Source organism: Microtus ochrogaster, chromosome 5 (genome assembly GCF_000317375.1).
Source record: "Microtus ochrogaster isolate Prairie Vole_2 chromosome 5, MicOch1.0, whole genome shotgun sequence".
Classification (NCBI taxonomy): domain Eukaryota; kingdom Metazoa; phylum Chordata; class Mammalia; order Rodentia; family Cricetidae; genus Microtus; species Microtus ochrogaster.
In genome coordinates this window covers 21230141-21245043 of record NC_022012.1, presented here as the reverse complement: position 1 = coordinate 21245043, position 14903 = coordinate 21230141, and the positions used below count along the sequence as shown (strand labels likewise).

At 42.1% G+C, this 14903-nt stretch overlaps 1 protein-coding gene across 1 annotated transcript in view; it reads right to left on the bottom strand.

The window, feature by feature from the left end:
• Ncapd3 (non-SMC condensin II complex subunit D3) overlaps positions 1 to 14903 on the bottom strand; it is an 89610-nt gene that overhangs the window by 31468 nt on the left and 43239 nt on the right. Inside the window, exons 18-25 of the mRNA XM_005346972.3 lie at positions 12083 to 12274; positions 11671 to 11768; positions 11446 to 11561; positions 6996 to 7103; positions 4598 to 4712; positions 4404 to 4508; positions 2363 to 2601; positions 1324 to 1403 (exon numbers count right to left, since the gene is read on the bottom strand). Of these exons, the coding sequence (XP_005347029.1) occupies positions 1324 to 1403; positions 2363 to 2601; positions 4404 to 4508; positions 4598 to 4712; positions 6996 to 7103; positions 11446 to 11561; positions 11671 to 11768; positions 12083 to 12274 (1053 nt within the window). The remainder of the gene's footprint in view (positions 1 to 1323; positions 1404 to 2362; positions 2602 to 4403; positions 4509 to 4597; positions 4713 to 6995; positions 7104 to 11445; positions 11562 to 11670; positions 11769 to 12082; positions 12275 to 14903) is intronic.

Below are 14903 nucleotides of genomic sequence, written 5' to 3'. Positions count from 1 at the left end.
TATGTGCCCGCTGGTGACAAGTGTCCAGCCCTGGTGTGACTATGTGCCCGCTGGTGACAAGTGTCCAGCCCTGGTGTGACTATGTGCCCGCTGGTCACAAGGGTCCAGCCCTGGTGTGACTATGCGCCAACTGGTCACAAGGGTCCAGCCTTGTTGTGACTATGTGCCTGCTGATCACAAGGGTCCAGCCCTGGTGTGACTACGCGTCCACTGGTCACAAGGGTTCATCCAGCCCTGGTGTGACTATGTGTCCACTGGTCACAAGGGTCCAGCCTTGGTGTGACTATGCTATTGCTGGCCACAAGTGTTCAGGCCTGGTGTAACTATGCAACTGCTGGTAACAAGGGCTCTTAGGGAGCACACTGAGATCAGGTAGGAGTGGCACAGTCATCTCATCCCTTTCCCAACTATAAAAGAAGCTGGTGGCTCCAGCTTTTTTGCTTCTGGATCTAGACAATAGTAATTATAAGGTTAACCTTCTGCTATTTTGTTATGTGAAATATTCCTCCTTTGAAAATTAAATCCAAAGAACTCAACAGAAATTCTTCTACGGAGAGCAGACCAAATTATTGGTGACCAAATTTAGAACGAGAGCGAGCCACTACCACAAGCTATTTATAGTTCATGAACTCCGGAAAGACCTTCCACCGCCGCAGTGGCTTTTGTTGTAGCATTCGGCATCTTGTTTTCTAAATGAAGATTTGCTTTAAAAATAGTTATTCACACAACATAATATGGAGCAACAACTTCTATCAGAGCATTTCCAAAGCCCTTGAAAATAAGTCTTTAAAAAATAAAAAAAAATACAAGGTTAAAGATTAAGGAATGGCAAAGCCACACTCTTCCTTCCAATTCTCAAGAAACCAAACACCATTTCCAAAGCACCTTTGCGATCTGTACACTGCATTGTACACTGTGCTTTTAATTCCTAGACTCTCTTCCTTACAATAAAGCTGGATCTCTTTGTCAAAATTAACCTTTCTTTTGGTCTAGAAACCACTAGAGAGTCAGTAGCCAAGGCCTTCGCTACCACACAGTTTAATGACAAGGTGGAGTGTTCTTTACCACTCCTTAGTGAGAGCAGGCAATGTCAGCACATGGTGGAATCAGCTGAGATTAGTTACCAGTATGATCAGTTCCCATTTGTTTTGCTTTTAAAGCATGCACATATAAGGTCTGTGTTATCATCTAGTACTTTAAGGTTTTCCGGTAATTATTAAAAGCCTACTAAGACCCAAACAACTGCTGACCACCCTGAAAAGACAGTGAACACCAGAAATTCGGTAAATTGTTGAGCTGTCTGACATGCGAAGGCAAGGTTACCTGGCAATGTCCGGTTGTGGATCCACCAGAGTGCTGACGAATCGAAAGAAGAGACAGCCCTTCCATTTCACATATTCTTCCTGTACAAGAATAAAGAGAGTGTATTTCACATGAATTTTAATATGTAAACATCAGACATAGCAAGGTGCAGACATTTGCTGACTTTTCTTTATGCTGGTTACTGGTCCATCGGGGACCTGAAATTAGTTTGATAATGTTTACTACCTAACGTCTTTGAAAGCACATAGCATTTGTTCATTCAAAGAGATATAGAGGAGTATTTGGTCAAAAACATACCAAACCTATGGTGTGAGGAAAATAACACAAAGAACATAGTTTTAATGGGCAAATTCACTGGTGCCTCTGTAAGGTACATAGTGCATGAGAAGAAAAGCTTATGAGTGTATAGAAAAGATGTAAAACTTAGTGAATACCTCGTTTTTAAAAATTAAATATTCCCTTCTCATTACAGGCTAATACCAAATGCTCTATTCAGCACTACAGCTCAAGATGTTTGATAGACTGGAAACAGTGCACTGGACTTTTTTTTTTTTTTTTTGATTTTTCGAGACAGGGTTTCTCTGTAGCTTTTGGTTCCTGTCCTGGAACTAGCTCTAGTAGACCAGGCTGGCCTCGAACTCACAGAGATCCGCCTGCCTCTGCCTCCCGAGTGCTGGGATTAAAGGCATGCGCCACCACCGCCCGGCTGCACTGGACTTTTGTAGCAATGCTGTAAGATAGTGCATCCCAAATACAATCTACATTCTAAAGCAAGAGCCATCATGACTGAAACACATGGACTTGGCTGGAGCCGCCTACCCCCAAGCACTTCTCTCTGTAGGTCTACAGGTAGAATGGCCCTGCTTCACAGGATTGCTGTGCAAATATGCCAGTAGCACTAAACACTATAAGATAATCTAAACCAGAAATGAGAATAATTGTCTTTGATTCTACGACAAAGCAAGCATATCATTGTTAACTGAATATTCCCTAAGCCAGCATGGTAAGCAGAAAAGGGCAGCCTGACTCCTACACATACCTGTAAGAGGTTGGTAAGCAAGATCAGTGTCTGCTTTCGGATAAATGGATCTGAATCCTTCAGACAAATGGAAATATTGGGAATATAATTGTCCACCATGACAGTGTACCGGATACAAAGATCACACATCACAATGATGACATTGTTGCGGACGGCCACATCCTCACACACTTCAAGTTCTCGCACAAGGGCTGGGATGCTTTTCTTTGCAAGGTCTTCATGCTGTAAACACAGTTTACCTATGGCAGGAAAGAGTCCACACTATGGGTTACAGAGTAAACAGATGCCCCAAATCACAAACAACAACAAACTCACAGACAAATATTAGAAGGTTTAAAAATAGCATTTAGAAAAATAAACTCCCACACAAGTTTCTTGAGACACATGATTTTCACTCTGCAAAAATCGCCTTCTACTTAAAGCCACTCTCTGAATTTTATAGTTACCCACTTATTCATAAAATTATCAGTAAAACCTAACACATTTTAATTTTGATTATACACATGCTCTAAGAAAACTTTACTGAATTAAAAATACAGACTAGATAACAGGAAAGAATGTTGTCTGACTTATTTGATTTTTTTATTCATAGTTAGGAGGCTGCTAAATTATATTCCCTGGAGTGTTGCTTTGTGGCCTGGGGAATGTTTGTTCCTACTTGTAATTCCTAGCTATTTTTAAAGTAACCAATATCACAAAAACAAAAAGCCCCAAACCAAACCACAGCCATGACAAATATCTACTATAAAATACACAATCACTTTTAAAGACAGAGTATTTTAATGACAGCCACAGGTCAGTGTTTTCATGATGAGCTATTTGAGCTGATGGAGAAATGAGCTTGCAGCTCATCTGTTAGTTCTGGAAAACGTTAAATAAGCCATCTTGCTATATAAACTGGACTTCCAACTTTCCCCTCCTGAGACCCAGTGTAGTACCTAGAGCACAGTTCTTTGCATTTGTGCACGCACGTGTATCCATAAGTCCCAGAGAAGGCCAGAAGACAGCCTTGAGTGTTGTCAGGCACCGTCTTTCTTCCCCTCGAGATGGGGCTTTTCACTGGCCTGGAGTTTGCCAAGCAGGCTAGGCAGGTGGCCGGGAAGCACCAGGGATCTGCTGGTCTCTGCATGCTCAGGATTGGGATTAGGGGCATGGACCAGGGGATTCGGCTTTCTTAATTATTTTTTATTCTAATGTATTTTAGGTCAATGGGTATTTTGTCTGCATGTATATCACTCATGTGCCTGCAGAGGCCAAAAGAGGGCATCAGATCTCCTAGAACTAGAGTTACTAGCAGTTGTGAACCTGGGTTCTCTGGAAAAGTGAGCCAACTCTCCAGCCCCCTGGCCTTTTTAAAATGTGGCTTCTGGGGATTACAATCAGGCCCTTGTGTTTATGAGCACTTTATAAACTGAGCCATCTCCTCAGCCTCTGAAATACACTTCTTGATAGATTTCACGAGCTATGCTGTGATTATTCAAAAAACAAAACAAAGCAAAACAAAAGCTCTATAGAAACAGAAAGAGGTATAATAGTAATTAATTACCATAATCCTACAAAAAACTCCATGTGTATTATAATGGTTTATATGTAAAACGTCCCATTTAGGTCATGTGATTCAACACTTGATTCCCAGTTGATGACGCTGTTTTTGTGAGGTTAGGTTAGAGGCTGGAGGCATAGGTCAGTGGGGGAGGGATTTTGAGGATACTATCTCAGCCTGGCTTCTGAGGAACCTCACTTCCTGTCCTCTGCCTTGAAATGACCAGCCAGTGCTACCTTGCTTTCACTCTGTAAGATGCACACACTAGAGTTCCTCTCTGCCAGCTATTTCATCACAGCAATGAGTGACAGCCTCCAGGGCTCTCACTGAGTGCTGTTATATCTGCAGTGCGGGTCCCTCACACCAGCATTAACTCTTAAAGTCATAAAAGCTGGAGTAGGCGCAGCCTCAACAGGGCATAGCACATTACTGTGGTTAAGCTGATTTGAGACAAAAGCTACACAGACTACGGTCACATTTCCACCATGGCACCCTTACCTAAAGTGATGACGGCATGTGCTCTAATCACGGAAGGCATGGCAGAGCTGATCTGGAAAGGCAGCTGACTGGCTAGGGCATCTGTGGTCCCTTGAGATGATGGTACTGTGGGGAAGGGAGAGGAAACGATTATTATTGAGACAGTTAATGAGGCTCAGGACAGAATGGTGCAGGGGTGACTTCAAAGGCCTTACAGTGATCCACATGAGAAGAAGAAGCCAGAATAGACTGGATTAGAAGGAAGATTCGTTTCTCCACTATAGCTGGACATAACTGGCCTATATCTCCTATGGTAAAAATACATTTCACCTGCAAAAAGAATTAATATTGCAGTAAAAGCAAGGCAAAAAGAACATAAACTCTAGCTAAGTAACATGCAAAATGAACATCATTTTGTTTCACAAATTACAAAAAGATCACTACTTTTTCAGAAAATATACATGACTATTAATAAAATTTGGTTGCTACTTAATAAAATTAATTCCAAATTAAAATGACCATATCATTTTATCATCTAAATCTAGACATTTCTGTGAATAATTGGAACTTCTATTAATAATTATGTTGTGATAGAAGGTGTCATCCCATCATATTAACATATACAGCAAGTGTTTAAAGAATATGAAGATGCCATGTGAAAGCTATGGGTTTCATAATAATTTTGCTGAGTATTCTACAGTTAGTGGGTAATTCTTTCTTTCTTTCTTTCTTTCTTTCTTTCTTTCTTTCTTTCTTTCTTTCTTTTCTTTTTTTGAGATTTGAGTTTCTCTGTGTAATAGCACTGGCTATTCTGGAACTAGCTTTGTAGACCAGGCTGACCTCAAATTCACAGAGATCCACCTGTCTCTGCCTCCTGAGTGTTGGGATTAAAGGCGTGCACAACCATGTTTGGTGTGGGTATTTATTTATTCCTACAACAGCCTGGTGAATACCTCATGAAACCAGCTGTTTAATTTTCCTAAAAGTGAAATCCAGACCAACAGTGTACATAAACAGTCTGGGGGTCTAGCTCAGTGGTAGAAGTCACTGGCCTAGCATGCTCAAGGTCCTGTGTTTGATCCCTAGCATTTCAAACTAAATTTGTTTTTAGATGCATGTAAGCTCACTCTATACTGTAAAACATAATTCCAATCTGTCCTCCAGGTTAGTGTTTCCTGCTCAGAACACACACAAAGTCCTACTTCCTCATAGCCAGCTACCACTATTTATGTTTTCTAGTGATATCCTGTTTTAATAAATAATATTGTCTTTCTTTACCCCGAAGATAAATGAGCATTATTGAAGTCAAATGTCAGGTGACAGCTTGTTTTAGAGCTAGAAACAGCTGTACCTGCATCATGCCTACAATCTTAGTTACTGGGGACGGGGTGTGGTGGCAGGGTCACTTGGGTCCAGAAGTTTAAGGTCAGCCCAAGCAACATAGCAAGATCTTGTGTCCACTAAACAAAACCAATTACTTGGCTGGGTGGTGGTGGCACACTTGGGAAGCAGAGGCAGGCAGATGCCTGTGAGTTTGAGGCCAGCCTGGTCTATAGAGCGAGTTTCAGGACAGCTCCAAAGCTACACGAGAAACCTTGTCTTGAAGAAAGAAAATCCAAAAAACTCCTTAACCTAATAGTACATGCAATTGAGTTTTTTTAAAAAAACTTGAACAAAGATACAGTGTTTTGTTTTGTAATATTGGTGTGGGTCGTGACTGACACTTGATAAAATCCAAGTCCTCCGAAGTCCACAGACAGCTTCCAGAGTCCCACAATGCCAATGCCTATCACTGAATGTGCACAAATGGAGCTGCTGGCAAAGCGGCCTTCCCTTTCAGCTCTAGCCCTGGTCTATAATCACTAACTACAAGAGCTGAGCTGGCAGAGCAGGAGCTGAATACAGAGAGGAGGTGCTCCTCTCATTTAAACAGAGGAGAGAACCAACCAGGTTTGATTACATGACAATCCATCCTGAAGGGCAACAAAACTATGGCTTCTTTTCTCTGTCAGACAATGTCAGATGCCAGATCAGAATCACTGTTAACAGATGTGCTAACTGCATTATGTGTCCTGACTCACAGGGGTCTCATAAACTGACACTATTTTTAAAGTAGGGAGTGTTCATCAAAATAGCTGGCTCAGCAAAGAGCATCTGTGTCCTGGGTGGTCAAATTTCCCCTTTTACTTTGCATATTACCAAAGCTCAGCTCTATTCCCACAGGGCTATGTTCTAATGTTTAAATAGCCCAGAAGACATGTTAGAATTATTTTAAAAGTCAAAAGGCCAAACAGGCGCTGGAGATATGTCAGCAGTTAAGCGCACTTGCTGCTCTTGCAGAGGACCTGAGTTTGGTCCCTAGCAGCTCACAAATGCCTGTGACTCCAACACCATAGCATCTAATGTCTTCTGGTTTCCAGTGTCTGCATGTACATGCATGTACCTTCCTTCCCCAAGCAAACATACACAAACATACACGTAATGCAAAAAACAAAACCCCAAAAAGTAAGCTACAAAAGGCTTTTCCCCAACAATAGCAACTGAAACTCACACTTCACAATCATCTTTGAAGAAACCCTGCTGTAGGAAGACTAAGAAAAAGCAGCTGCTTACCACCAGGTCTTCATTCATGTGCCCTGCCCCATCTTCCTTCAGAAGGACGTCAGAGAGGTGGTGCTCGCAGGTGGAGAGCACATCCCTGCACACCTGATTCAGCAGTTCCTGCACAAGTCACAGGTTAGCTGTGAGGGGGCTCACATAGCTCAGATGACGCCCCAAGCCCAGTTCTCAGGACCTCCAGGCTCTTGGAAGGCATGGAAGACCCCAGTCACCACACCCACGACTTTCACCTCTGCCATTGCTTGTCCCACACCACAGCAACGCTTGCAGCAACCTAGTCATGGGAACCGGCTAGGGCAAATGTTGAAAGAGTATTGTGTCTATCATCTTTCCTTTTACATTTGCTCTAGAAGAGCAAAAGGCAGACATAAAATCTGGTTCTCACATCTATAAAGCACCTTTAACAGCAGTGCCTTCTGACAGTAGAGGAAAAATGGCAATTCTACCACACACAGGTAGAGAAGTAGCTATTACAGCTAGTGCTTCACTTTTAATCGACATAAAATAAGGACTGATGGTAGGTATGGTAATCCTAGCACTTGGGAGGGGGAGGTGGGAAGATCCTGAGTCCCAGTTTGGTGTAGGCAAATGGAGAGCTCCAAGCCAGTGTGGCTACACAGCTAGACACTCCAGATATCAGGGATCTGGGGAGATGGCTAAGCACTTAAAGAGTGCTTGATCCAGAATCATGAGGTCTTGACTTCAGATTTCAGCACATAGCAAGCCAGGCATCCCTAAAAATGCCTGTCCCAAAGTGGGCAGAGACAAGAGGATCATTGGGGCTTGCTGTTCTCCAGCCTAGCTGAAGGTTAAGGCCCAAGTTCAGGGGAAAGATCCTGCCCAAAAATGAATAGGTATACAGGGATAGAAGAAGACACCCAACATCCTCTTCTGGTCCAAGATATAGATATAGACAGACAGACAGACACACACACAGCAGTTGTTACTCTTCTGTAATATTTTAGGTACAGGTTTGTAGTGTTTCTTATTGACTAAAGAAAGTTCCAGGGGGTCACTGCCACTCAAAACATATAACCACATTTCTGTGCCTAAGAGCATTCTCAAAATCCCAAATTCTAGTACTTCATTGGCTATTCCAAAATACTTAGGTGTAACTGTTTCCACAGAAGTGAACATTAGGACACATCCTTCTATCTTAGGGAAACTACTGCAATGACATTACCTGTCACATGTGAGTCACCTGGTGCACGTGGTGCTAGAGCAATATGGTGTCACATGTATGTCAGGTGCGTTCAAAGACTATCTTAGGAGTCACCCGGGGCACGTGGTGGTAGAACAATATGGTGTCACATGTATGTCAGGTGCGTTCAAAGATTATCTTAGGAGTCACCCGGTGCACATGGTACTAGGACAATATGGTGTCATATCAGCACTTGCCAAGTAGTAGAAAATCACAAACACACAAAAAAAACCATAATCTGACTTAGTCTAGCAATTTTCAAAACTACGGTGTTTATTACTCTTTCTCTGTGTAGCCCTGGCTGTCCCTGAACTCAGAGATCCACCTTCCTTTGTCTCCTGAGTGCTGGGATTAAAGGTGTGCACCACCACCGCATCACACCTATGACTCTTAATAGATTAGACAACCTAACCATCACTTGTTGGCCAAGAGAGAGCCTGAAATCAATAGGCCTTGATCCCTAGGAAGAGAGAACAGCTGACTTGTATAAACAGCCTAAGACAAGGACCTGGCTGAGCTGAAGTAACTACTCAGAACCACAGAGCCTGGGAAAACCGTCACTGCCAGACAGTTTGGGGATCCTTGCTACACAACACCTAATGTCCAGTTTTGGCACAACTTCTTGTGAGCACCTTCAGAAGGTTTTCTTCAGTTGACTGAAATTTGCTCCTTTATAACTTCCAAACACTTGTATATATTGGGCATCTGAGTACACCAAACAAATTTAATTGTTTCATGTTAAAGTCTTCACACATCTGAATTCTGCTAGGCAGCTTGTCTCACATAGCTTCTGACATGCTACACCATTTGCTTCACAAACCCCTCATCTAAATGTCTTCCGTATAAAGTCCATTTGTCAAGTTGTTTCCAAAATGGTGTCTCTGAAACTGAGTTACAGAAAACGCCTAGGACTTAAGTTTAGCTAGGACAAAAGGGAGGACATGACCAATGCCCTCTTATTCTAGACACTTTCCCCACTGATATAGTTCAAGTTCTTATCAAGAGTGTAATGACATCCACACAAGTTCTACTCTTACCAAGCTTACAGATACCAAACATGTTCAAGATTGCCATCTAAGTGTACAGCACTGCTGAGAGGGGCACTGACTGTCTACTCTGATCATTTCTTGTTCTCAATAAAATACAGAGCACTTATTTACAGAGGATGAGGACAAGTGTATTTACAGTGACTCAAGTACCCTAGCAGGCCAGAAAAAACTCGAGGTCTTATTCTACTGCTGACTGCCATGGGAGATGCTGGCCAAAATAAATAAATAAATAAGTAAAAAATAACAATAAATAAAATAAAAAAAAAGCCATTTTCCTACTGAAGGGAGCAGGAAAAAGCAGTTTGGCCTGGGTACTGTCATTTTGACTTCAGACTCTATTTTACCTATTGGATGAAGCACAGTTTAAGTTCCCAAGCCCAAGAGAAGCCGAGAACTTTAAAATGGCTCACCCACCTCCTCCTTAGACAATAGAAGCAGTCTGTTATGTTCCTTAATTCTTTAAAACATATACTGCTCCTAACAACAGAAAGAACAAATAAATTTGGTTTGCTGGGCTGAAAAGCTCCCATTTTGTGTCAGCTGACAATAATGGAACACACGAGGAAAGTCCCTAATATTTGATTCTTGCTTGGTGAAAACTGTAAGTGTAATTCAGCAGCAAATGCTTGTGATTTTTGTGCATATGAACCCTGCTTCTGCCCCTGCTGCGTCCTGAGAAACAAGGCTCCCAAGTCCTTGTCCTGCAGCCCTGATCGATCAGTGACTTGCTTATGGGGTGATTTATTAAAATCTTTGGAACCAGTAAGTGTTGTCTCTCTCCTTCCTGTACTGGGTGTAACACTACCACAATTCAAGTTCTTGTAGCTGTTTGTTTCTAGATCCAAGGACTATGTTTTTGTATTCTCCCAGGCTCTAATAACAATGTAACTAAACAGTCTGATGACCTCGGACATTCACAAGAAGAGCCCACAGCAGAGATGACTTTTTCTAGCATGCCGGGAAGCTAGAAACTGACCTTCCCTCCAATCCCAGTTCTGCCATCAGCAGGGTGTGTGCCACTGATCCTTAAAACCTGCCACCAATTTTCCCAGGATTTTACACCAAACAACACAGCACCAGCTATACCATGTTTTCTTACTGTTCAATATTATTTAACTGTGCAAATCTGATGGCCTCCATGAGTACCCTAACACACATCACTCACTCAAAGACACACAATATAATAGGTAAGCGAAAAATTTAAAAAAAACTAAAAAAAGAGTATACTTCAAGATGAAAGCAGAAGACAATAATAAAATGATTTATTAGAAACATTGAAATGGGGGGCTGGAAAGATGGTTCAGTGGTTGGCAGTACTGGCTACTCTTCCAGAGGATCTGGGTTCAATTCCCAACACCCATATGACAGCTTGCAACTGTCTGTGGCTCTTGTTCTGGGAAACCTGACACCCTCATACAGACATACATGCAGGCAAAACAACAATGTACATAAAATAAAAAAAAAAATACTGATACAGCCGGTGAGATGCCTCAGTTGTGAGATGGTGTGGTTGGTGAAGACCCCCGCTGCCAAGCCTGGCATTCACCTGGTGGAAGGACAGAACTGACTCCTAAGGTGTCTTCTGACCTCCACACATTTGCTATCATAGTCACAGTAAATACATAAAACAATCCTGATATGAGAATTTCCCAGCAGTTGTTACATAAAGTAGTCATTTAGATTTTTGACTATTCATATAAAATTACTAGAATAAAATATTTATAAAAAATTACCAGTTGGCTAGGCAACTTTGGAGACACAATACCAGCAGGAAACCCTTGAGTGACATAATAGCACAGGCATTCCAAAGGAAGGAATATGATACAGCAAAGGATCAAACACCATCTGCTGTGCGTGGAACTCTACAATTAGGTAAAAGACAATGCCGCAGATGCTCTTGGGATATTCAGGCTAGCACTTACTAAAAGATAGCCTTGCAGAATTGTCACCAGGGAGATAAATATCACTCAGGAGGCACACACGACTAAAAGACACTTGCTTGTGGAACCAATGGCTATCTAAGAGAGTGTGTCTTCAGCCTTCAACCCTTAAAGACAGCAGCTGGACATACGGTGCTGAATGGTGGCAAAAGCTACCTCCCATGCCCTCTATTCACAGACAATACTTCTCAGACTTCAGACAGAGCAGCACGTTTGAGCCAGAGATGGAAGCACAGGAGGGTGTGTGGCCATACCTGCTCTTCCAGCCCTGTCTTTGCAGACGCTCGGCAGAGCCCTTGCAAAGTGTCAACAGACGAACTGATGAGCTCCAGAGACCACTGAAATCCATTCAGCTTGCCTTTGATAATACCTAAAAATTGAAAAACCTGAAATTTAACTGCTTACAAAATACACCGAATTACATACATAAAAAGCTGCAGTAAACAGCAAGGTCTCAAGACAATCTCCATTAGACTCACCAGCTATTTTGTCCCGGGTGCTCCTGGGAAGGTGCTTTGCAATATGCCCAATGACACATAGCATATAACCTAAGATGTTTGGATTTGGAGACTGTTCACTAGAGAAAAGGAGAAGGTGCCAAATTAAATAGCATGCTGCCAAAACCACCACTACCACCCCCGCCCCCACTTATTCTGATTATTGATATTAAAAGTCAAGTCGTTAAATGGCTTAACTATGAAGTCTGGAAACATTAAGGTGCTTAATGAACTCTGACAAAAATAAACTGCTTAAATGTGATTCTTATTTTTCAACTTGTTCTTAAGCCAGAATTTAAAGCAATAGCTATTATAGTAGGCCATTTCCTGAAGACATGAGCTTTGTTTCCAGCCAATCGGTGTCTGCTAGTGACTACTTTATAAGCATGCAAACCTGCTGAGTTTCTCCCATGACTCCATTATTTTGGTGTAGTCCAGCTTGGGTGATGAGCAAGTGATCTTGGAGAGCAGCATCCATGCTGGTGCTGAGTGCTCGGTGACAGTGTGGGATATCACACTGTTTATAAAAGTGGATGAGAATTTATCTTTCTTGGACCAAATACGAAAAGCCTTATTTAAATAGCGGCTAGAAAAAAGAGAGAGAGAGAGAGAAGGAAAAGGAGAAATGTAACTATAAACACAGCAAAGTGTTCCGACCAAGCTCTCACTGGAAGGGATCAACTTCTGCAGTTCCAGGATTTCTCTGGCACATAAAACATCCACTCAGTAAGCCCAGCCTTTTGCATATCTGATATCAAATAAGGTGTTTTAATTTTCCCTTTAGAATAAGTTGTCCTTATCTCCCCCCTCACAAAATACTATTTACAACAAAGGAGAAAATTGCAAAATCATTCCCTCCAAAATTTCCACACAAATAGCTTACTATAACAGGCAAGTCCATATTGATAGGAACAAAGCAACAAGAATAGATACACTGTTCTTTATTTAATGTGATACTGGAGAGAAAGGACATCGTAGCATTTAAACATGGCATAGCAAATGAGCTAGAACTTGCTATAGCTTAGTAATATGTGAACAAAATTTAAAACGCTTCCAATGTACAATATCCATGTTACTGTTTTTGTGTGTTATGTGGTAGGTCCATGTTCTTGAGGTTGGTGCTGAGTGTCCTTTTCAATCACTCTTCACCTTATCTTTTGAGTCAGGGTCTCTCACTGAACCTGGAACTCACTGTTCAACTACACAAGCTGGCCAGCAAACCTCAAGGATCCTCTTGGCTGCCTTCCCAGTGCTGGCACTGTGGCCATGTGCCTCCACACTCATTTTTTTTTTTTTTTAAATGGAGAATGGATCCTGGGAATCGAAAATGCAGATCTCCAAATTTGTGGGGTAAGCGCAATACCAACTGATGCTTTCCCTGCACAGTGCCCTTCACTCTTGTTTTAAATCACTTTTCTTTCCATAGCATGGAAGGAGATGCTATGACCCATGAGACAATCCCACAGTATACATTTGAAAGAAGACAAAAAAAATGGCTCCCAGAGCTGGAGGGGTGACATGTGCAAGACGCTGGATCTGATCTCCTGCCAAAAAAAAGGATGAAGGGAAAGGATGGAGGGAGGGAACCAGGAAGAGAAGAAATAATAACAAAATGCAATTATATCCTTCCTCTGTGCCCTTGTAACACACTTCCTACAAAAACGGACTTTGCTCTGTGAAATTTCCATCAGATTAAGAGCAACCTAAAGAGAGTGAGATGTCAAGTCCTGCAACTTTTGAGCACTGAGAGCAGGGCATTGAAAATAAAGTAGTCAAAATGTTTGTTAACTGAACTCACTGGACCTCCTCTTCTACGTCCTTCTACTCTCCACCCCAACACTTGTTAAGCAGCTCTGAGATGCTTCCTTCCTCCAACTCCATTACCTCCACCTTATTCTATCCTTGTTACCTATGACTTAAGTCACTTTTACACAGGTGGTGTGGGAGGTCCTTCTGTCTATGTGTTGCTTTTATTGGTTAATGAATAAAGAAATTGGGCCTATAGCAGAGCTATAGGGGAACAGAGCTAGGCAGGGAAAACTAAACGGAATGCTGGGAAGAAGGCGGAGTCAGAGAGACGCTATGGAACTGCAGCCTGAGTCAGACATGCTGAAACTTTGCTGGTAAGCCACTGCCATATGGCGCTACACAGATTAATAGAAATGGGTTAAATTAATGTAAGAGTTAGCCAATAAGAAACTAGAGCTAATGGGCCAAGCAGTGATTTAATTAATACAGTTTCTGTGTGGTTATTTCAGGTCTAAGCTTGCTGGGCAGCTGGGAACCCAACACACACGTTTATGTTTTAACCTATAGCTTGATCCCCATGGTCTTCAAATATAAATCTATTCTCTGTAGGTCCTAAAATGTAAATGCCTATCTTCTCCCTTTATATGAGTTCATCAGCAACTTCCTCCTTGTTATTCTGCTTTTAATGTAAGGCCAAGCTTCTTGGCACGCTGTATTATATAGCTCCCATTTACTTTGTGTCCCAGGCTCCTACAGTCACACCAGCCATCAGTGTACTGAGGTGCTAGTGCAGTACACACAACCTCATGCACCCAGGGCTGTTTTCTCCCCTGGCTATGCTTCTGTTCCTTGCTTGCTTTCAAGAGCCAGGTTGGGGAGCCGGAGAGACGGCCCCATGGCGAATAATCCATATCACAGAGTTTGGGTCCCAGCAGCCAGGTTGAGTGGCTTACTGCCAACTGGGACCCCAGCTTGCTCCTTGCTGGCTTCTGTAGACACTTGCACTCAAGTGCACATACCCTAGAAAGATATACGGATACACATATAATTTAAAAAAAAATAAACCTTAAGTATAAAATCAATTCAAAGGTCAGGTATCTTAAAAAGCACTTGTTCTCTGTTGACTAAAGATCTTAACATAAATCTTGTATATTACTGTTTATAAAACTCTTGATTCCATCAGCCTTATTGTTCTTAGTAGTGCTTTCTGGGGGTATGTATATAGGTATGTATGAGCATGGGTGTGCATGTCTGTGGGTGATGTGCCCAGAACATGTGTAAGCACATACATATGTGTGAACGTCAGAGGTGACTTCCTCCAACACTATCCATCTGACTTGTTTTGATTTATATGTTAAGAATGCACACGTTTGGGCTGGAGAGATGGCTCAGCGGTTAAGAGCATTGCCTGCTCTTCCAAAGGTCCTGAGTTCAATTCCCAGCAACCACATGGTGGCTCACAACCA